The sequence below is a fragment of the Oryctolagus cuniculus genome, chromosome 13, assembly GCF_964237555.1.
Source record: "Oryctolagus cuniculus chromosome 13, mOryCun1.1, whole genome shotgun sequence".
Lineage (NCBI taxonomy): Eukaryota > Metazoa > Chordata > Mammalia > Lagomorpha > Leporidae > Oryctolagus > Oryctolagus cuniculus.
Window position 1 is genome coordinate 46,161,912 of NC_091444.1, and position 23,823 is coordinate 46,185,734.

Here is a 23,823-nt window from a genome sequence, read left to right on the forward strand (position 1 = left end):
ATCCTCCACTGCCTTCCCGGGCCACAGCAGAGAGCTGGACTGGAAGAGGAGCAACCGGGACTAGAACCTGGCACCCATATGGGATGCCGGCACTGCAGGCGGAGGATTAACCAAGTGAGCCCCAGCGCCGGCCCAATCATTTGCTTTTAATACATAAAGTATACTACCATTTGATTGTCATTTTAAGTAGGTCATAGAATACTTGAATTCGAATGTTTCTTCATCTTTTGCAGAATTTCAATAAATACTGAATATTTCAATGAATCAGTCATAATTAAATAACACTTATGTTCCACCACAAAGATATAATGACAACAAATCTTTCAAATTTGAGAGCATTTGACCTTAACAAACTCAAGAGGATTCTGTGAGAACACTCTGTGGACAATAACATATTACTTGAAGACTGCATATTACTCTTGTTGCTTTCATGGTGTTTAGTCATAATATTAATAGGCCAATGTGATATTATCCCATGTGTTTCTGTGAAATATCTCTGTTTCTGGTTAGTTAGTAGGATATTATTAGTATACCATATAATATTAATGGTTGTATGTTTTCCTTTTTTCAATACTTTTCTGAAATAAGTACTTTTCACTAATATCATTAAACAGAAAAGATATTTCAGACTGCCAGGGCAACTTACTGTGGTGTTAACATATCTCATATATATCACAACACATTTGCTATGCAAATATTTGTCCTAGGTTAAGAATAAAACTGACAAACTTGAGCTTTTGGAACACAATAGTTTCTGAACCAAGATTTTGCATTATCCTTCTTGAAAGATGCTAGCGAGTTTTTTTTTTAAATAACTTGTCATATTTTATTCATTTGAAAGGCAGAAAGACAGAGACAGACAGAGACAGAGAGAGAACTCTCATTCCCTGGGTCACTCCTCCAGATGCCCATAACAGCCATGGCTGGGCCAGGCTGAAGCCAGGAGGCTGGAACTCCATCCAGATCTCCCATGAGAGTGTCAGGGACACAAATGCTGTAGGTGTGAAGGACAAGTTCTTCAAGCCCCAGACAATGGACTGAATGAAACTCACAGAGACAGCAAGTACAGGCAGCAAAAATTTACTATAGCAAGCAAAGTGCATTTCACAAAGAGAGTGGAAGTGGGCTTCTGCGAAGAACTCCACTTAGAGTTGAAGGAAAACTCAGTTCAGAACTTCCTCCTAGGGCCACAAAGCAAAAGCACACTCAATAAGACTTGGGCAGCGGGCCTCTGAGAATTCAGAGTCCTGAGTTCAATGTGTACTGTTAATTTATAGCCAAATTTTCAGAGAAGAGGGAGAGTCATTGCCAGGAAATTGTGGCCGGAAGTCCTCGGTGGAGGGATGCTGCCATCCTGTCCTGAGAGATATCCTTGGGGACTCTGAACAGGAGTTCTCTGATGCAATGCCTCATAGGCTTCGCCTCTCAGGATTAGCTTTAGCTGTTTCCTCCCATGGGCTGGCCAGGGTTGATCGTTATCTCATGCATGCAAGTCCTTCTTTGAGCTACTTACATTCTGAACTGGCAGCTTTAAGCAGGTAAAATAGTTTTTAGCTTTTTTTAAATAAAAAGTCTGCATTTTCTTCTTTCTTGATGTTTTTCCTGGATCCTGGCTATCTCCTGCCTCAGAAGTAACTGGGTCATCCCCTACTGCCTCCCAGGGTGCAAATTAGCAGGAAACTGGAATGGGAAGGGAGCTGAGATTCAAACCCAGACACTCAGCTATGGGGACCAGTGTCCCAAGCAGGAGCTTACCTTTTGCCACTTGATTTTAACACACTGTGAAAAGGATTCTTACTCCTGATTTGGCTATACTGTCTCCATCAACACTAGTTGAAAGCCATTTACAACTTTCTGCATTTAATGGGGTGTGGTCAATTTAATTACTCCAAAGTGATTTCGTATACATTTACTTATTACTTCTCTTCTGGAATAATAGAGGTTATCCTTAGTCAACAGACTAAGAAGGAACAAAATTTGTTTTTAACATTAGAGACAACTGGTATCTGCTGAGGATCACATGTGATGTCAATGTATCAGTTACAAAACTTTGGCTTTATTTTTCCATTCTGACACCATCAACAGGGCAGAGTTGAAAGTCCTTGCATGACTGTGGTTTACAGGGACCTGTTTCTGTGGGTGTGTAGAAAACTGCTGGCCCGTCAGGTTTCAGTTGACAGCATATGCAGCTGAGAGAGTTGTCACCACACCCCTTCTGGCCCTCTCAAGCTTTTGCATCACACTGCGTGAGCAATCCTGCCACAGGCATTTGTTGATTTTAATCATCCACATCCCTTGTGAGTTTTGGCCTTCATTCCCTAAAACAAGACAAAACAAAAAAAAGGCAGTGCAGTTCTGATAACCCCATAACATTTCTTAAATTCAGGTGGTGCATATGTGTAATTGTGTTGGTATTAAATTTCTTTCCTAGCAGTGAAATAATGTTTATAGTAAATCACCCCCATGGTATTTTCTTATTAGGTGATTCAAAAAAATAAATAAAAATGGAAATGCAATCTCCAGGAAGAAAAGAAGTACTAATATTTAAGGAAACAAAAGAACATTTGGGGAAACCAGATTGTCAGGGAAATTTGGAAACAAGTGATGTGGAAGCCTGGGTTGGAATAATGAATGAAACCAGAGTAACAGGATTTAAAAAGCAACAGAAATGATTTGTCTCTTAAAATTTATTTGTTGCAAAATCAGTGCTATAATGGATTGATGAGCAAGCAGTCTTTATGACTTTAGGTGTGGGTTACATTTTAGGAATCTTAATGTTGAGACTAAATAGTTTTGTACAGAGTTTTCAGCCAGCAGTCAGTATTGCATCTATGTCCAGGAGAAAGAAGAAAAATTCAGTTTTACATACATACTAGTCTTACAGATGTGACATTATCATATATGATTATATCCTAAGTGTATATTTAACATGGGGGGCTCTCACTTGCTGACAGAATTTTCTATTTTTCTAATCAGGTTTAAATAAGCATACAGATAAATGATATACCATTGTTTTTGTTGAAGTAGTCTCAAGAAAGCAGATTAGACAAATTTCTGTCAGCAGATGAATGGATGAAGAAATTACATATAGGATGAATAAACAAATTACATATATACACCAGGAAGTATTATTAAATCTTTAAAAGAAATGAAATTCTGATTACTGATACAGGCTACAACATTGATGAACCTTGAGGATATTATACTAAGTGAAGAAAGACCCCCAAAACAAATTGATTCCACTTCTCTGAGATACCTAGAATTGCCCTAGTGAATATCTGTGTATAAATAATTTCTTAAAGGTGATTCTACTTCTTTTAAAAAATGTTCAAAATAGTATAATGTGTTCTTTATCTGTCTATTTGTTGAGAGGGGACAAATTACCAGAAGAATAATTTTATCACAAATCAAGTGAGAAAACAGAATTGATAAAGTTAGTTGAACCATTTGATAAAATTTCTAATAGCCCAGAAGTCAACTTCCATGTATGTAGCTTATTTTTACCTTATAAATTAAAAACTGATTACTTAGTTAAAAAGCATGCAAATGCATATTGGGCAGTAGTTGGCAGAGCTGTTTTATGTGGCAGTGGGGTGCATGGGATGAATGAGTTTGAAAGCATGACCTTTTTTTGCTATGATATTTATTTAGTTTTCTAAAGCACAGTATACAAAAGAGAGGAGAGACAGGGCTTTTATGATATCTCTTTTGAAACTTCCTTAAGTAAAAAAAATACAAATTTAATTCTATATTTTCTCCTTATATCTTATTTATTATTTTTTATTTGAAAGGCAGAAAAAGCAGAGACACAGAGAGAGAGAGACATACAAAGAGAGACAGAAAGAAGTCTTCCAAGTTCTAGTTCATTCCCTAATGCCTGCCATAGTCAGGGTTGATTAGGCCAAAGTCAAGATCCAGCAACTCCATCTGGGTCTCTCATGTGGGTAGTAGGGACCAAGTACTTCAGCCATAAGTACCTCAAATGATGCTTCCTCCCCGGAACCACATTAGCAAGAAGCTAAAGCAGTAGCAGAGCAGAGACTTGAACCCACTCCAGTATGGGATGTGGTGTCCCAAGAGGCATCTTAACTGCTGTACCAAATGCCTGCCCCTATTTAAAGATACATATATATTATATATATCTTTATAAAATTTATTTGAGAAGCACACACACACACACACACACACACACATACAGAGATCTCCCATCTGCTGGTTCATGCCTGAAATGTCTGCAAAAGCCAGGCCTGGAGCAGGATAACACTGGGAGCTGGGATCTCAGTCCAGATCTCCCACATGGGTGGCAGGAACTGCACCTGCTGCCTCCCAGAGTATACTTTAGCAGGAAGTTGGAATTGAGATGGCAGTTTTGGTTGTACTTCCAAAAGTTGGTGCAAAAGGAATGAACAGCAACTTTATTTCACTGCAAATAAATTTTTAAATTTGTGCATGGTATTTTTTTTTTTTTTGAAGATTTACTTATTTATTTGAAAGACAGAGTTACAGAGAAAGGTCGAGACAGAGAGAGGTCTTCCATCCTCTGGTTCATTCCCCAAATGTCCACAACAGGTGAGCTGATCCGAATCCAGGAGCTTCTTCCAGGTACCCCATGTGGGTGCAGGGGAACAAGCACTTGGGCCATCCTCCACTGCTTTCCCAAGCCATTAGCAGTGAGCTGGATCAGAAGTGGAACAGCTGGGACTAGAACCATATTGGATGCTGGCACTGCAGGATGGGGCTTTAACCCACTGCACCATAGCACCAGCACCTGTGCACTGTATTTTTTACAATACATATTTTCCATGAAATTTTTGAAGTTTATACAAGTTCATAAAACTCTTGGTAACCAATTTTTCTTTAACATTTTTATTTCACCTTTTTAATTCACTAAGTGCCCATAGAGTACTTGCTCATTCCTCCCCCCACTTTTTTTTTTTTTTTTTTTTTTTTTTGCAAAATGTAGAGGGTTTTGAGTCCTGTTTAGAAAAAAAGTCCATGGTAGTACTATACATTGTTATTATTTAAAAATAAATTTATGGGGCCAGCACTGTGGTGTAGGGGGTAAAGCCACTGCCTGCAGTGCTGGCATCCTATATGGGCGCCAGTTCGAGTCTCAGCTGCTCCACTTCCAATCCATCACTCTGCCATGGCCTGGGAAAGCAGTAGAAGATGGCCCAAGTCCTTGGGCCCCTGCACCTGCATGGGAGACCCAGATGAAACTCCAGGCTCCTGGCTTGGCTTTGGATCAGCTCAGCTCTGGCCATTGCAGCCATATGGGGAGTGAACCAATGGATGGAAGACCTCTCTCTCTCTCTATGCCTCTGCCTCTCTGTAACTCTGCTTTTCAAACAAATAAATACATCTTTTAAAAAAAAAAAAAGAAATTTAAGGTAATGCCCCTACTGTTTTTAAGAGTGTACCTTTACAGTTTAATTTTTTCTTTGACTTTGAGTTGTACATTTTTGTTCGTTGCTATTTACTAGTCAAAAATACTAGTTTATTAAAAGTCAGAAGACAATATAAATATGTAAAAGATTTAAATGCAGTGTATTAGTTCATTATGAATCTGCCAAATATAGTTGTACTGTTAATTTCCTATAAGTAGAAATTTTAGTATTCCTTTGAGGCTAAAAGCATTATTCTTGCATGATAAATATTCCTGTTTTAAAGAGAGTGAGGTTAGTTGAGTTTTTAATGTGTATTTATTCAAAACACTCTATTCATAATTTTGTACCTAAAACTATAAAGAAGACATAGGTAGAATATCCATCAACAGTATAATGAAATCTTGATTGATTCTGAGAGCAGGTCATCCAAAATGAACAAACAAGTCTTGTAATTGCATACCACAGGTAAAAAAATTAGCCCTAGCAAATGAGGCCAGAGAGGGAGTGCTACAGACCCAGAGGGAAGGTCCTAATGTTATGACTGAACCAAAGCAATTCACCAGTAACACTTTCCCTCCTTTAGCTCATAGCAACTGTAGAAAGTTTTAACAAATCTTGTTGCAATAGACAAAGACTATGTCCTCAAATAATAATTTTTAAATAACGCTTTGAGAAATGCTGAGTACTTACCAGCCTTGTTGCATCTCAGGGTTTTCCAAGTGACCATGCTGTTTTCCTGAGCATCTGTTGGCCAGCTGCCAACCAAAGCTGCTCCCAAGAGACACAGTGTTGTTAGAGGTGGAGGTGGGTTGAGAGGGTTAATTTTAAGTTTACAGATAGCACTGCACTTGGAATGAGTAAAAAACATTCTGAAAGTTAGTGGCGATAAGAAGTTGTAAACAGGTTTCAGATCTGTATAGAAATAGCTTAGGTACTGATGTCTGCTCAAAGTTCTATGTTGTTGAAAATGCTTCAGATACATGATTTTTAAAAAATCAATCAATCAATTAATTTGAAAGGCAGAGAGAGAGAGAGAGAGAGAGAGAGAGAGAGAGAGAGATCCTATCCCCTAGAAGACACCTAAAATTCCTATGACAGCCAGGGCTGGGCCTGGCTCAACTGAGGAGCCAGGAACTCAGTCTAGGTCTCCCCTGTGGAGTGGCAGGAACCCAATTCCTTGAGTCCTGACCACTTTCTCCCAGGGTCTGCATTGACAGGAAGTGGTGGGGGGGGGTGGTGAGGAGCTGGAGCTGGGAATTGAACCCAGGTACTCCCACAGGATGGTTGTAACTACTAGGCTAAACACCTGCTCCTGACACATGATCTCAAAGGAGGGAGTGTCTTATGAATACCACATCTTTGCCATGGACAAAGATCACCAGTGCTATCCATTTGTGAGTCCTGATTCATCCGTACTTTGGGAAAGGAGCTCAAGATTATGCCAGTGGGCGGAAGAACCCAGCGCTTCTTTTCCTACATCTATAGTAAGTGAAAACAAACCTCTACTCATTCCAACTTCTTTCTAATGCTGGATTAAAGATGAAAGTTTTCCCACAAAGACTTCTTAATTTGTCAGTATAAAACTGAAATGGACACTTTCATGATGGTGAAATGTATGTGGCAGACTCAAACAATTTGGGCCACAAAGTGCACTCCTTTTAATTACCCAGAATTACACGAGTAATCAACTCTTTCCATTTCACTCTGAACGTACTGTCCTACATATTTTCTTTATTTGTTGCTTTGCCACAATATAAAAACAAAATAAATTTTTACATATAGTTATTGGATGACATTTAACGCAAAGTATCACAGCCCAAGTTTATTACTCTATATTTTTTCTTATTAAGTTCTGGGCAACATATCATTGATTTCTGCTTCCTTGTGTCATCTCCCATGCTTAAGTATTCTGTGTGTGTGCAACTCTAAAGAATAAGATTAAGGTAAGAGTAAGGCAACAGGATTCTGCAGCACTGGTGAGACAATTACAGGTCTCCCCAGACTGTGAACTACCATTTGGCTGCCTTTAAATGTTTGCAACATTTTGCAGGTACAAAAGATATACACCGGTTGCCCCTCTCCCAGGCCAGCTCTCTGCTGTGGCCAGGGAGTGCAGTGGAGGATGGCCCAAGTACTTGGGCCCTGCACCCCATGGGAGACCAGGATAAGTACCTGGCTCCTGCCTTCGGATCAGTGCAGCACGCCGGCCGTGGCGGCCATTGGAGGGTGAACCAACGGCAAAGGAAGACCTTTCTCTCTGTCTCTCTCTCTCTCACTGTCCACTCTGCCTGTCAAAAAAAAAAAAAAAAAAAAAGATATACAGCCTCAGGAGGACAAAGCAATGCTAACAACAAGCAACAAGAAAACTAAACACTGCTAATTTGCACATGGAAATATAATGAAGGAAAAAAAAGAAAGAAAAGGAAAGCAGGGAGAGAATGGAAGTTCCTTCTCAAAGAAACGCCTATTTTTCTCTTGTCATAGGAGGGGGAAATACCCCAGACTAAGAGGGACGCTTCTCTGAGGCACTGCCTGCTAGAGTTCCCACAATTTCGCATAAAATAGAGATTGGTATTAAGCAGAAAATTTGGGGGAAGTTTTCTTTATGGATTCATGAACTAGTGACCTCTCAGAGGGTACAGACAACACGTTAACATCAGTTAAACTACAACCAACTTTTGATCAAAAGACACAATTTTCAAACTTCATGTTAATGGCAAATACATTAGGCACTCAAACGTGCATGCGCCATTACATAGAACTTACGAAACACCCCAGGCTGAACAGCAAAAGAAGACCGAAGTTTCCTAAGGATGGTGGGAAAGAAGAAATCAAATGGCTGGGAGGAAGCTTAGGAGGCAGGGTCTTGCCATAATAATGGCGCAGGCCGGACACATTCATATATTCACATGTATGCATTTGTTGTTCTGCAATAAAGAGCAGGATGGGTGTCAGATCAGGGAAAACATGTTACACCCCCTGTTGCCCATGAGCGAACCAATTCTCCAGCATGAAATGGGCACAGTCGGCTGATTCTCCTGACCCATTTCCTGTGGGTTCTGGGACAAGCTGAGGTCCCCACTGACAGCATCCATAAAGTCAGAGCATGCAGTAGCACGGACAAGAAGAAGGGAACAGGATCTTCGGAACCTGGAACTCATGCTACCGTGCTGTTTGAGTTAGGTCTCGTCCTCTTTCATGTTTCTTCAAGAAACACAAAGCGTGGCCTTCGTGCTAGGAAGTGTTCTAAAATTTGAAAGTGTGCAACATTAGCTCAGCTAATCCACTGCAAACTATCTTATAAGGGCGTTGTTATAAATTCTCACCATTTTAGGTGAATTGCTCCAGCTGTTAGAGGTGAACTCCCAGCACGGGCAGTCTGGTTCCAGCACTTGTTACCTATAACTCAGAAAGCTTTGCTTCTTTTTCCTTTGTATTCATCTCTTTCAAATGAGGTTAACCGTGTGCAAAGTAAGACGTAAACTCCTGAGAGGCCCGGAACGGGTTAACGCCTAAGCAGATCCGAGAGCTGGACAAAAAAAAAAAAAAAAAAAAAAAAAAAAAAAGACCAGCGGGCACAAGCCTGAGAAAGCCCCTAGGAAATTCACCGGGCCTCCTGCTCCTTTAAACTCGAGCTTTCGCTCCCGCCGACACTTGACAAAGCGGCGGCGGCGGGGCCGCGCCGAGCCAGCGCCTGGCGTCCCCCAGCGCGGGGCTGGGGGCCGGAGGGGCTCGCGGGGTCAGGGAGCCGCGGGGCTCCGGTTTGCTTTGCTCACCACCCCCAACTAACGTAGAGCAGCCCTACTGGAAGGGCGCTGTAATGAACCCCTAGCGCGTAGCAGACCCCGCAGGCGCGTGGGCCAGGGCCGGGGGACCCCCGCCCCCACCCCCAGCCACCGCCGGGAGCGCAGGCGGCTAGGGAGCCAGGTGGGTGCGGGCAGCGCCCGGGCTGCCGAGGGCGCGGGCCGGTACGAGGATGGCGCCCCGGCGGCGCGGGGAAGCCGCCCCGTGCTTCCCTCCCCTGTCTCCCCACCGACTCCGCTCACGGCCGGCGCCCCGGACCGCCAGCGGCGGGGGCGCGCGGGGCTGGAGCTGCCCTCGCCCTTCCCCTGGCCGGGCCGTTCCGGCTTAGGCTGTCGGCGACTCCGCTGCCAGCCAAGGAAAGTGCAGCCATTGGGCAGGTCGGTGCCGGCTGCGGGATTCGGGAGGAAGGTGGGAGAAGCCCGGCGGCGCGAGGGGGAGGGCGCGGGGCGGAGGGAGGAGGCGCGGCGGCCGCTCCGGCGAATCGCGCGCCGCCTCCCTCCCCAGAGCGTGGGGCAGGAGCACGGGGGAGCGCGGCAGCCGCGGCGGCTCCGCCACCAAACTCCCGGGGCGCGGTGCGGCGCGGCGCGGCGCGGCTGGGGCCGCCTCCCTCTCAGCCCGAGGAACCCTCTCCCGAGGGGTCTCACCCTGACTTCCCCCCGTTTCCTTTCTTCTTCTTTGTTAAAGCCTCATTTTCCGGGCTTCGGACCTCAGACTGCTGCAGCTCCAACCTTCCGTGGGCTCAGCTCTTCGAGCTGCCCATCGCTCCGGCGGCCAGAAAGGACGCGCGCCCTGCGCTGGGCGAAGGAAAGAAGCAAAAACTCGTCGGAGGGGCTTCCCCAGCCCAGACCCCCCCCCCCCCCCCGCCTGAAAATCGAGGCCTCCCGCCGGGACCATCCCAGGGCCGGGGAAAGTTCCTCGGAACCCACAGCGCCCTTGGATTTGGAGCCTGCCGCGGCGCTGGCTGTGGAATCCGCTCTGCTCGGAGCCCAGCGGAGCGCGTCGCGGGCGCTAGGAAGCCGCCGTCTGCGGGCGCCGGAGCGGCGCTGCCCGTGCGGAGCCGAGAGTTTGCAGCAGCCCCGGCCGCGAGTGGCCCCGTCGCCCCGCGGTTGTTTCCTGCGCGGGGCGCGGCGACGAGGTCGGCAAGTTGCGAGGAGACCCCCAGGGGTCCGGAGAGGGCTGCGCTCCGCCTCGCATCCCTTCCTGCGGTCCCCGGCGCTCGGGCGTGAAATCGGGGCGACGTGTACGGAGGCCTCCGGGTCCCGCCGAGACTGATCTGCGGCGCTCCCCGCCTGGCCCCAGTCCGCACCCGGAGCCCGGGAGCGCGGGGTTCAAGGAAGGCTCGGCCGGGGGGACGAGGTCGCGGGGCGGCGGCGGCGGCGACATGGCGCGGTTCCCCAGGGCCGACCTGGCTGCGGCGGGAGTTGTGCTACTTTGCCACTTTCTGATGGACTGCTGTCAGTTCGCCCAAGGGGAGCCTGGACGCCGAAGGAACGGTAAGAGGCGCTTCCGCTGGCGGTTCCGTGGGCGGCTGAGGACCTCCCCGGGCCCCCAGCCCACCCCCGGCGCGACGGTGGGCCCTGGGGAAAGTTGCTGAGGTTGCGCCCCGGGTGCAGCCGAGCTTCCCAGTGGAGGGGAGGTGGACACGAGAGGATGGGGTGGGACCGTCTGCTCCAGGTAGCCCTGGGAGGGCTGCGGTGTGGGAGCGAAGCTCCTGCGGTGGGTGCCTCACCCAGCGCTGGGCGCCCGGCCGCCACCTCCTCCTTCCCCAGCTCTCGGAGAAAGTCGGCGAGTGGGGGTGGGGGATGCGCGGGCAGCCGGGGCTTGCAGGGCTCCCTTTGGCAGAAGATTCCCGGCGGTCGCCCCGGGCTCCCCCTGGTCGTTGGGGGGCTGAGCGGGCCCTGGCTGTGCTGCGGGGCAGGTGTGGCCCGGCGCTAAGTGGGCAGGAGGGGGCGGGCGCGCCCCTGGAGACCCACCCCCGACCCCTTAGCTCCCGCACGCAGGCTTCACGGAGGCCCAAACGTGCCGGGCTCCCTCCCCGCGCCCTGGCCGGTCCCCGCGAGGAGCCTGGCTCCGCATGCGCCCTGTGACTGCGCCCCCTTCTCAGGCGACGGCTCCGGCCAGGTGCGCGTCCTGTGGCGAGCTGCGCCCCTGGTTGAGCGGGAGCCTGCGGGGTGCCTGCCTGTTGGGACCCTGCCCTTCGCCAACAGGGTGCCGGCTCCGCATTTCTGCCCTTGGGTGACCAGAGTGGAGACACAGGCTGAGAGGGGTCTTGGCAGAGATTTGTAAGCTAGCGGGGAGAGGAGGTGAAAGGAGAAGCACTTGGAGAGAAGAGAAAAGAAAGGGAAACTTTGTGTTAGGACGTTCACTTGTGTTTAGCTTTGCGTTTGTGCGTGTGTGTGTGTGTGTGTGTGTGTGTGTGTGTGTGTAACTTGGGGGAGGGGTCTGGTGGAGGATGCCCAGAAAGCCAGCAAGCGTCCCCAGCCATCAGACCTGAGAGTCACAGATGGATGCCAGCTGGGGATTCCAGGAAGGTGGACCTCCAAAGAAACCCTTTAATGAAATTTTACCACGCTGCGATCTAGAAAAGTCAAAATACTGTGTCTGTCTCTCCTGTAGATTCTGTGGAGAAAACACAGGTGGTGCACTACGGGGGCATTTGTGTTTGGAGGGGTGTGAGAGTGTGTGTATGTTGGGAAATCTCTGGGGGGAGTTGACACCACTTTTAAAGCAAGGAATAAAATGCAACATTTCCTGGTTTTGATTTTCTTTGCCGTACGTTATTGTTGCGCAGTGGTGGACATAGGTTGTTCCTGTGTATGGCGCCTTGTGTTTATTACTCTCGTGCATTGCACAGATTGAAAAGGTGATGCTTTTACCCCCCCCCCCCCCCGGGAAACAGCACGTATTAAAAAGGTGCATTGGCAGTTTTCATGGTCACATTCATGGAATTAAAGTGTTTAAAAAGCAGCTTACGTCATTGACAAAGGCGACTGGGGGACTGGAGGGTGGTGCCAGAATGCATCCCAACTTGTTTGATTGAAAACTTGTTTGTCTACTACCAGGAGTAGGTGATGGATTTACAATAAAAAGATAGAAAAGCAATAAGCAAATGTGTTTTCTTTTTCCTAAACTTTTTCATTAAAAATCTCACTGAGGAAAGGCTCTGTATCTTCTCTGTGTCCTGAAGTTGCTGTTAAAGTTCTGAAGTTGAGGATGGGATTCCTTCCACTGTAAGATGGGCCGGGTAATCGAATGCTTTTACTTTGGGCAATATAAAATACCTGAATTGTTCAGCATAAATGGAGTGGTATTGTCAACTAATTGAGTATTTCTGATGGAAATCTGCTCTTGGAACTCAATGTTTATATAAGAGGCAGTAAAAAAAGGAACACTTTTGAAGTTGATGGTGACTCTCTTGTACAGTGGAGTAACTTCTCTCCTTGGCATCAGTCAAGGTGTAGTTTTCATAATCTTGGAACGAAATGGTAGCCTACTGAACATACACAGTCAGAGAAGACAACATTGGTTTCCTTTGTAAAATAGCTCCTCTGAAAGTTCAGTACAGGGGAAGAAACCCAACGATCTTGGAATTTGGCATCTAGCAGACAGGATTTTTATTACAGACGTTTTAGCACAAGGAGAAAATATCTGATTTCGTAACAGGGAGATTTTAAGTGCCTTTAGTTAATACTGCAGTTGATTTTATTGCCACTAGGGGGCAGAGAGACTGCTAATTTCTTCTATCTGTTTTAGAGACAAGCAGTCGGTTTAGCATACCATTTACACTTTAGTTCCTTTTCTGGTTGGATATTTTTCTGTTACTTCTGTTGATGTTAAACAGTTTCCTTGGAATTGCCAATTTGTAGAGTTTGTTATGGGCGTGTCTCTGTTGAGACCCACCTGTACTGTCATAGGCATATATTTTCTGTCTGCAAATATTCCTACAGGGAACTATTGTGACAGGTGGCTAACTCATGTGAATAGTTCCTGTACAATAGACATAGGTCAGATTATTGGGCAAATGGCTGGTTAATTATTTTATTGATGACTGGTGACTGCATGTTAAGAATTTTTACAATACAAAATGAGTATTTTTCCTTTACAGAACAGGTACAAGTTGAGGCCTGAGACATATTGTGATCCAGAACAGTTCTTTCAGACATGAAGTCTTTTGCCCCTGGATTTCTGCAGGGAAGAATTGTAATCAGGATAATGGACACGTTTGTTAAGCTTGAGCTTCAGAAGCAGACTCTTGCCAAGGAGAATGCCTGGATAAAGCTTAGTAACAGAAAATACTAGTGTGCTCCAAAAATTAAGACACTCTCATGCGAGGCTAAGACACTGTCCTGCGGAAATGTAGGAAATAGGTTTTGCTTTAAATCGGTTTTGTCTGGGTCTTTTCTTTCTGAATGAATCTCCTATTGCAGAGACCGCATGCTTTCAGAGAGGAGTGAGCTGATCAAGAACTGGGATCAGGAGGTCTAAAGTCTTCAGCCAGTTCCATGCAGATGTACAAGTCCTTCTTCCCCTTCAAGAGCCATCACCATGTGGCCTTGGCCACTCCCCAGCCTGTCTCCCTTGCACATCTTTGACACCGTGACTGTGTGGGCTTCTAGATGCTCCTGAGCGTCCTGTGTCTATACCTCTGCCTTCCTCCTGCTTCTCCTTCCGATTCCGTCTCCATCCAGTCATCGCTTCCTTTTTCTTACAGACTCATCTCAGCTGACGACCCCCACAAAACAGTGTGTTCTTTTTTAAAAAAAAATATTTTATTTTATTTATTTGAAAGACGGAGTTACAGAGAGAGAGGTCTTCCATCCTCTGGGTCACTCCCCAAATGACCGCAACAGCCAGAGCTGAGCTGATCTGAAGCCAGGAGCTAGGAGCTTCCTGGTCTCCCACGTGGGTGCAGGGGCCCAAGGACTTGGGCTATCTTCTAGAGAGCTGGATCAGAAGTGGAGCAGCCGGGACATGAACCAGCACCCATATGGGATGCCGGCACTGCAGGCCAGGGCTTTAACCCACTGTGCCACAGCGCTGGCCCCAAGAATGTGTTCTTAAACTCTCAGAAGTCTATGCCGGCTGGCGCTGTGGCTCACTAGGCTAATCTTCCTCCTGCAGCGCCGCAACCCCAGGTTCTAGTTTCGGTTGGGGTGCTGGATTCTGTCCCAGTTGCTCCTCTTCCAGTCCAGCTCTCTGCTGTGTCCTGGGAAGGCAGTGGAGGATGGCCCAAGTGCTTGGGCCCTGCACCTGCATGGGAGACCAGGAGAAGCACCTGGCTCCTGGCTTCGGATCAGCGTGGCGCGCTGGCCGTAGAGGCCATTTTGGGGGTGAACCAATGGAAGGAAGACCTTTCTCTCTGTATTCCTCTCTCTCACTGTCTAACTCTGCCTGTCAAAAATAAATAAATAAAAAATAAGAAGTCTATGCCTATTTTAAGGCACTTGCTTCGCTCTGCTTGGTATTGTAGACTTTTCTTTTTTTTTCATTTTTGCATCTCCCTCAAACATTCTCATGTTCTTGAGGCTGGGGTCTGTTTCTTTTATTTTGCTTTCATATTTGATATCAGAGAGACAGAGAGGGAGAGAGAGGCTCACATCGACAGGTTTACTCCATAGATGCTCACAGCAGCCAAGGCCTGGGCAGGTGAAAGCCAGGCCCCAGGTGAAGCCAGGGCTTCAGTCTTGGTCTCCTTGAGGGTGGTAGGGACCCAGCCACTTGATCATTAGCAGGAAGCTGGAATTGACTGGCAGAGCCAGGAATGGGCCCCAGGGGCTTGGGTATGGAGCATGGGCCACACCCCTGCCCCTTCATGCGTTGCTCTGCTCTGTAGACCTGCAGCAAACAGCTGCAGAATAAAACGTAGTTCAAGTTGGGCTATCATCTTGCATGTCATCTTGGGAGATTTTTAAATAATTCTCTAAGTTTTTCCTTTAAAAAGCTGGAAATGAGTATGGCGACTGGCTTCACAGAATAGTTTAACACCACACGCAGGGTCCAGAGGGCCACCACACTGTCCTAATGCTTTCGGTGGATGGTTTTTACCTTCAGCCTTCTATTAATAGACCTTTCAGAAGTGCATTCTGCCTCTGCCTCTGCCTCCTGCTATACTGCTGGCTTCTGACTGCATTTTCACTCATGGTCTTAATCTACTACCTTTTTTTAATGCATGTCTTAAACAATCTTTCTGCAGTGTACAGCATAATTTTAAAAATTGTTCGTAAGGGAGACTGAAGTATTTGTATTTCTATGTCTTATTCCACTTAGCACAGTGTCTTCCTAGTTCATCATGTGTCGCAAATGGCAAAATCTCCATTTTAAAGACTAAATAGTATTCCATTATATATGTGCAAAATGACTAAACAATATGACATAATATATATTTATGTATATATGTGTGACATGCATGCTATTCATACATATTATATATACATATTATATATATATGAATATATATAATGGCATATGTGTGCATGTGTGTCACAATTTCTTTAGCCATCTCTTGACATACTTAGGGTGTTTCTCTATCTGGGCTATTGTGAATGATGTTCTAGTAGACATGGAAGTAAAGATTCCTTTGGGTACCCAGAATCAGGATTGCAGTGTCATAAGGTGGTTAATTTTATGAGAAATCTCCATACCATTTTCCAGATGGCTGTACCAATATAAATTGGTGTTATAATCCTACCAACAGGGCTCGTTGTAAGACTTACCAACACCTCTCTCTGGTCTTTTTGGTAGGAGCTGCTCTCAGAGGTCTGAGATGCTTTTTATGGTGGTTTTGATTTGCATTTCCTGATGATTAATGATGTGGAACAAGATTTTGGATAGCTGTGCACCTTTTCATTTGTATGTCTTTGGAGAGACGTCTGTTCAGGTTCTTTTCCCATTGTTTGAGTTATTTATTTCGAACTTTCTACTACCACAACTTTCATAACATTTAATCCATCATTCTCTTAAAATGATGATTTCTGACTAAAGGTTTACTCATGTTCTAATGTTCTATCTTAAAATACTGTATATACATAGATAGATATGTGACATACATAAATGTGTGCTGGTGGTGGCGGTCTGTTTTCAGTGGAGGTGAATATTAAATATGTTGGCTCTTTGTGCGGTTGCCTTGAACTGCATGTGTGTGCCAATGGCCTGCACCGAGGGAGCTCCCCCGACCCAGGACGCTTGCTCTGAAGGCTCTTGCAGGGGGGAGGCTGGGGAGCCCTGCAGTGCAGTGCGGTCTCTGCTCCAGGAGCAGCCAGAGGAGAGTGAGAGGCGGGAAGAGACAGCGCTTGTGCTTCAGTGGCACACGGAGCTCTTCCGCACTGTCTTGTTAGTGCATCTGGATGTTGTGCTTTGTGGCTAGACCTGTTATTTTTAAGTTCAACTTTCTCCAACAAGCGTGTGTGTGAACCTCCTGGCCTGTGTTTTGTGTACTCCCTTACCTGTGTCTTCATCTTATCCTTCCTACCTTTCCTCTCATACAGTCTTACTTTGTGTGTGCCTTGGAGATGGAGACAGGTAAGTAGAATCCAATCACCCGAACATGGAAGGTGTTACGTGTTCCTAGACGACTGTGTGGCTTTGCCTTTCTCTGCCAAGTTCCAGCCTCTGGCTTTTCTCGGAGGACGTTTTTCCAAAGCTTTACTCGTGCCAGCAGGTTGCTCTGTTCGGGTGTGGGGGGGGGGTCTTTCTCGGCCTGGGTTCACAAGCAGGCTGTCCTCCCCGCTGAGGGAGCCACTGCGGCCCACAGCCTAGGTAGCCATGCAGTTAGGACGGTTGTCCTGGCTCTTGGGTCACAGGTCCCCTGGCCCTGGTGGCAGTGTAGCAGCTAAGAAAAGATGAGAGTTCAAAACAGCGCGCGATGTGTTTGTTTCCAGACAGTGCGCCCACTTCATATTTGTTCTTTGGTTTTTGTTTTCCTTGATGTAATCAACAAGGTGATGAGATGAGGAAAGCAGGCAGACTTATATATTTCAGTGGAGTTAGAGGTCTGGTTAGGGGCCCGTCTGGAACTCGCACAGCCTATAAAATACTGCAGATGTGAACATGGGAGTAGACACTGTGTGCCCTTACCTGAAACCCAGCCCTTTAATTCTGCTCTCCCCAGGCTGTCCACCTGCTCTGTGCACTAGGGGCTGTCCTTGACTCTGAATTGGACGGACTTTCCTCTCCCTCTCTGCCTCTGAGGCAGTAGGGAAGAACCTGTGGATTTGTCAGGAGAGGCAAGGTGCAGACCCACTTGCATTTCACCTTTCTGGAGCCTCATTAGTTAGCTCCTCCAGCCCATTATTTGTCACTCATTCATTGAAATCGTCCTTAGACTCCGTCTTGCTGAGGATCTCATCCCACAGGGAAGGTGTGCAGCTCGTTGAGGCTTGAGCATATAGAGAGAGCATTAAGAATTTACCCTGTGGAAGGGATGTACAATTTGGGACATGCTCAAGCTGACTTGCCCCAAATGGTAGAGTTAGAAACATACCAGGGGATTCCAATTGAATTCCATCAAGGTGGCATGTACCAATGCCATCTCACTAGTCCATTTGATCAATTTCCGTTCACAATTGATCATAATGATAGGACTAAGAATCAAAGAGATCACATAATCAAGACTAGTGTCTGAAAATACTAACCGATAGAACAAAAAAGGGAGAGAACGATCCAACATGGGAAGTGGGTTACACAGCAGACTCATAGAATGCCAGATGTCCTAAACAGCACTCTGGCCTCAGAATCAGTCCTTAAGGCATTCGGATCCGGCTGAAAAGCCCATGAGAGTATTTCTGGCATGGAAAGCCAAGACACTCTGGCAAAAAAAAAAAAAAAAATGACCTAAATGAAAGATCTCTGTGAGTGAGATCCCAGTGGAAAGAACAGGCCATCAAAGAAGGAGGAGGTACCTTTCTCTGAAGGGAGGAGAGAACTTCCACTTTGACTATGACCTTGTCTAAATAAGAGTCAGTGAACTCAAAAGGCTTCCATAGCCTTGGAAACTCATGACTGGAGCATAGGGAGATTACTGATGCCATAAACAGGAGTGTCAGTTTGTAAAGTCAACAACAGGAGTCACTGTGCACTTACTCCTCATGTAGGATCTTTGTCCTTAATGTGCTGTACATTGTGATTTAATGCTATAACTAGTACTCAAACAGTATTTTTCACTTTGTGTTTCTATGTGGGTGCAAACTGTTGAGATCTTTACTTAATATATACTAAACTGATCTTCTGTATATAAAGAGAATTGAAAATGAATCTTGATGTGAATGGAAGGGGAGAGGGAGCACAAAAGGGGAGGGTTGCAGGTGGGAGGGAAGTTATGGGGGGGAAAAAGCCATTGTAATCCATAAGCTGTACTTTTGAAATTTATATTCATTAAATAAAAGTTTTAAAAAAAGATTTACCCTGTGGGTAAACTGCATAACAGTCTGAATATTTAAAAGTCAATTTTTACAATTTATATAAGGGGAACAAATTTCATTTATTTCATATATGCAGTTTTAAGAGCATAGTGATATTTCCTATCTCACCCTCCTTCCCTCCCACCCTCCTTTCTCCTTTCTTTCTTATTTTTCTTTTAATTTTTACAATGACATGCGTTAAATTTACTTTATAATCATAAGCTTAGTCCTCCACTAAATAAAGAACTCAACAAGTAGGAAGAAAAACTGCTGTTCCTCAAGAGACTAGATAAGGGCCGTAAATAATAGTCAAATCTCCAAATGTCAGTTTCGCTCATATACATTACAGTCTTTTTTGTACTCTGTATGTTAGTTACCACAAATCAAGGAAAAGATATGATGTTTGTAATTTTGGGACTGTCTTATTTCACTAAGCATAATGGTGTCCAATTGCATCCATTTTTTGCAAAAGATAGAGTTTCACTCTTTTTTTAATGGTTGAGTAGTATTCCATAGTGTATGTATGCCACAGTTTCTTTATCCGGTCATCAGTTGATGGACATCTCTGGGTTGAGCCCATATCTTACCTAATGTAAGATGAACTGCTATAAACATGGTACAGATAACTCTTTGATGTGCTGATTTCATTTCCTTTGGGTGAATTCCCAGAGTGGGATGGCTAGGTCATATGGCAGATCTATTTTCAGATATCTGAGGAATCTTCGTACTGTCTTCCATAATGATTGTACTAGTTTCAATTTTCTACATATCCTCAGAATGATGGGAGGACTTTAAACAAAGCTGACATATTCTCTTTAAAGTGTGATGCCTGGTGAATACACACCCTGGTTCCTTTAGACCAGGGAAACACCTTCTTTGATCCAAGCAGAATAGGAAACATTCAGGCACGCAGTAAAGTTGGGGTAGCAGTGATAAGCTCCCGTGCATCTTTGCATCTGTAGTAATGCTCCCAACCTCTTCTCTCAGCAGCCATAATGTGAAAAATCCAATAAAATACTTATTTTTTTTCTGAAAGGGAAGTAAGACAGGTGGAATGTATCATTTTAGAATATGAAATTTACAAATAATAATGATTTACATGATGCAAAATAGTCTTATAGGTGTTTTTCATATGTAACTCATGCTGAACACATATTTACTTAATTGTCTCCACGATCCAAACTTAGATTGAAGCTGCAGTACCCCAATGAACTTGATTTCCTATTCGGTATATTTTTGATTAACTCTTTGGTCAAAATAGCCCTCCGACCCTCCAGTTGGCATCACTGGGTATCAGCCCAATATTTCATCTTTTGTGTCTTCTTTTTTTCCCTCTTTAATATGTTGAGAAAGGTCTGTACACAGATTACATGAATGTAATCCACATTGTGAAATGTTCGTGGCAAAGTGAAATGATTTTAATGTACTGAATCTATCCTCAGTGCCTATGGATCACTGTTATTTAAAAAAATTCTATCCAGACTTTTGATTAAAAAAGAAAAGTAATAGGGAGGGGGAGAGCATTTGGCCTTAGAGTTAGGACACCCTCATCCCACAGTAGAGAGCTTAGATTTGATGCCCTCCTCCAGCTCCTGGCTCCAGCTTCCTGCCGAGGCAGACCTTGGGAAGTGGCACTGATGGCCCAGTTAATTGGATTCCTGCTACCCAAGTAGGATGCCTGGATTGGATTCTCAGCTTTCATGGATATTTAGGGATTGAATCAGTGGATGGAGCATTTGGTCTGCCTCGATCTCTCTGCCTATCAATCAGTCAATGCATAAATACATTTACTTTTAAAAATTATTTTGCTGGTTCATAGCTTAAGTTTAAGATTAGCTAAAGTATACTACATTTATGTAAATTTTTGATTATTATCTTTTTTTTATTTGACAGAGTCATAGAGAGTGAGAGAGAGGCAGAGAGAAAGGTCTTCCTTCCGTTGGTTCACTCCTCAAATGGCCACTATGGCAGGCGCAGCTCCGACCTGAAGCCAGGAGCCAGGTGCTTCTTCCTGGTCTCCCTTGTGGGTGCAGGAGCCCAAATACTTGGGCCATCCTCCACTTTCCTCCCGGGCTACAATAGAGAGCTGGACTGGAAGAGGAGCAACCGGGACTAGAACCCGGCGCCCATATGGGATGCCGGCACCGCAGGCAGAGGATTAACCAAGTGAGCCACGGCGCCAGCCTCGATTATTATCTTTTCTAAAATCAGCTATTTTAATTCTACTATTTGCATAGTCCTGGAAACATACATACTTGGTTTTTTTGTAATGAAGCCATTTTACTTGCTAATTCTAAGAAATAAACATTAAATTAAGGAGTATCAGTATGTCTGCAATTTTGCTGTTTGGTTCTTGTTTGGAGTAGAAATAGGAAGAGTCATTGGAATTTTTGTTACACACAGATTTTAAAGAATAGCTTAACTGCTTTCTGAAGACTCTAGATGCCCTATAACAATGTGAATTGACTTGTAAGGTTAAAAAAATTCCATTTCACATTTTAGTTTGAAAACATTCTTGCTATATGGCAAAGTTACCCAGCGTTTTCTTTATATCTTAGTTTCACATCATAGGATATTAAATATCTTAAATTTGTATATTTGTACTCATTTTGAGTTGTGACTTGGATTTTAAAATTATATAGCTTAAACATTATTGCTTTAATTCATGTTTTTATTTTACATGATGTATGAGGAAAAATGATACTTCCCTTATCAGAATATTGTCCAGTTTATTATTATGGAAAGATTTCAAGACACTTTGCTATGTTGCTCTTCGTGTCCCTGTGCCAGAGTTACTCAGCTTAACTTAGAGCTAGAATTCAGGGGTTATTGGCCTCATGAATGTTCTGCTATAAAAGATAATTTCCGGGATAAGAGCTGCTAGGATGAGGCACTTCAAAGGCAAGGAAGAAAACCCTGTAATTATCCTTGTGGTGATATCACTCAGTCTTAATCACAATAGCTTTATCCTAAGTCTTTCTATATCTGATGGGGGCAAACCTGCCTTCCTTGTTCTTGATCTTCAGACACAAGTGCAGCCATTGCAGTAGGCCCTTTGCTTTTCTACTTGCATTGAAGAATAAACATTTTAGGTTTTGTCGGAAACTCCGTTGGGCTTTTGATTGAAGTGACATTAAGTCTTGGGGTCATTTTGTAAAGATTCAATCTGAGTGATAGAAGATGATGTAATTTCTTTTCTACGTGTCTAAGAGCCAAAGCAGGCACCACACCACTTCTAAGGAATTAGCAGTAGTGACCGTTTGGCAGCGACTGTTTCCAGTTGAAGTCTAAAGTCTCTAGATTGGGGTTGGTGCTGCTTGCCTTGCCTACCACCTCATCAGACTCGGCAGACAGGCTAGCTGTTCAGTAGGCAACCCAGCAAGGCTTTAGAGGTTGATTAAAATGAACCACACAACTCTGGGAAGGGATGTTAATTCCTAATTTCTTAGGAGGTGTGAGCTCCAGGCAGTTAACATGGCAATGATGACATTTTTACAGCATCCCTGTAAGCAGCCTATGTCTGGCTAGCATATTCTACCAAAATTTTAGGTTTGCTGCATCTTAAGAAATAGTTTCATTGAGATGGTAAAATTCTCTGAGTTTGGGGTTTCTGTGATGTTTGCTCATTAGCTAATTAATTTCATCTGTCTGGGAGATTGACACTGAAAGAGAGTGCACTTCACTTTACAAATTGCTACCATTCCAAAGAGATGCTAGAATTTATGATTATTGGAGACATTTACAAATTAGAGGCTAATAATTTGCTTTATATGAAAATCTGAACTTTACCTCCTTATCAGCATCATTTGGGACTGGCTATTGCTCTGAACTCATGCATAGTGATCCGAATATTTTCTGTTCAGAAGTAAATGGCCAAGCCAGGCAGCCTGTGTTATTTCTTTGTTGTTTAGCCTTCATTATCTTTTTAACATCTGTTGCTCATTTCAGATATTTTTAAAAACAAGCATGATTCAAAGTCATTCTGCAGACTACAGTCTCGTTGTCTGCACATTGCAAAATAGCTCTACACAGGAAGCCAGATTTGTGCAATCTCGGGGTTGTCAAGCTGTTTTTAGAAGGGAGGTTTGTAAAACAGGCACAGCCAATAAAGAGCTGGCTTTTTAAAGCAACATCAGTGGTGTTTGGCATCAGATGTCTTTGCCCCCTCCCTAGTTCCAGGATCCTGTCTCTAGTAGGCCACAGTCCTTTCTAGTGTGGTTTATCACTAACAGCCTCCCACCTTGCCCTCCCACTTGTCCTGTTGGAATCCACTTATTCCACAGCCCAAAACATCTTTCTAAAATGCAGCCTGGCTGGGTGCCTCCTCTTGAAAGTTCTCTCACACTAAGGGTGAAGGCCTTCTCTAATCTGGTCCTAGTTTACCTCTTAAGGTTCAAACTCACCACTTGTTCCTCTTCCCCAGCTTTTCCCACAGTCTCCTCTCTCAAATTCTTCACATGCTATTACTTCTCAGAACACCTTTTCCTCTTCTGTGGCTGTGTGTCCTTGAAGTCCCTGCTGAGAATTGATTTTTCAGTATAGTGAATCTTTATGCCAGTGTTTCTCCTCCAGTGCAATTCTGCAAGGAGTGCCTCACCCAAGTGTACTCTACACATCTTCACCCTATCACTTATCATCAATAGTGCAATTACATGTGCCTGCACTTGACTGTGAACTGCCAGAGGTTAGAGAGCATCTGTGGCTGACTCCCATTACTTCACTAGATCTAAGTATAGGATGGCCTCTGTGAACATTTGAATGAAGGTATCTTACTAGTGTTCCGCTTGTGTGATGCTACTGCTCTTGCTCGAATTGCAAAGAATTTTGTTTATGCCTTCTTTCTACATGTTTCTTCAGGCAAACTTTGTAAATCATAATTTCTATAACGTGATATCCTAGGTTTAAATATAGGTGACAGAAATAGGCAAGCCAGAGATTGAGTGACTGCAGCAGAAGGGAATTTGTCATATGTATTTGAGAAGAATTGAGAATTCATCTTGAGGAGGGTTTATGAATGGTGAAGTCATATACAAGCCTAGAGAGAGAAAGGGACACTTCAGCTAGTCTTATCAAAAGCAAGTTTTATGGGGCCGGTGCTGTGGCACATTACGTTAAGCTGCTGTCTACAGTCATCCCTATGAACACCAGTCCTAGCTGCTCCACTTCTGATCCAGCCCCCTGCTAATGTGCCTAGGAAAGCAGCGGAAGATGTCCCAGGTTCCTGGACCCCTGCACCC

The 23,823-nt window shown here is 44.7% G+C and overlaps 1 protein-coding gene and 1 long non-coding RNA gene across 3 annotated transcripts in view; one reads left to right on the forward strand and one right to left on the reverse strand.

Annotated features, from left to right (window-relative positions):
• Positions 1–796: 796 nt before the first annotated feature.
• Positions 797–8,947, reverse strand: LOC138844963 (uncharacterized). Of its 2 annotated transcripts, none has more exons than XR_011381492.1 (3): positions 6,078–8,947; positions 3,978–4,111; positions 797–2,318 (listed from the first exon to the last, which is right to left on the reverse strand). It is a non-coding gene; the product is annotated as an uncharacterized lncRNA (long non-coding RNA). The 2 variants fall into 2 exon arrangements; XR_011381493.1 differs by lacking the exon at positions 3,978–4,111 and having other exon boundaries at positions 6,078–8,633; positions 8,714–8,941.
• Positions 8,948–9,700: 753 nt separating this feature from the next.
• PLXDC2 (plexin domain containing 2) overlaps positions 9,701–23,823 on the forward strand; it is a 466,948-nt gene continuing 452,825 nt past the window's right edge. Inside the window, exon 1 of the mRNA XM_051821437.2 lies at positions 9,701–10,684. Coding sequence (XP_051677397.1) covers positions 10,573–10,684 — 112 coding nt within the window. The 5' untranslated portion in view covers positions 9,701–10,572. The remainder of the gene's footprint in view (positions 10,685–23,823) is intronic.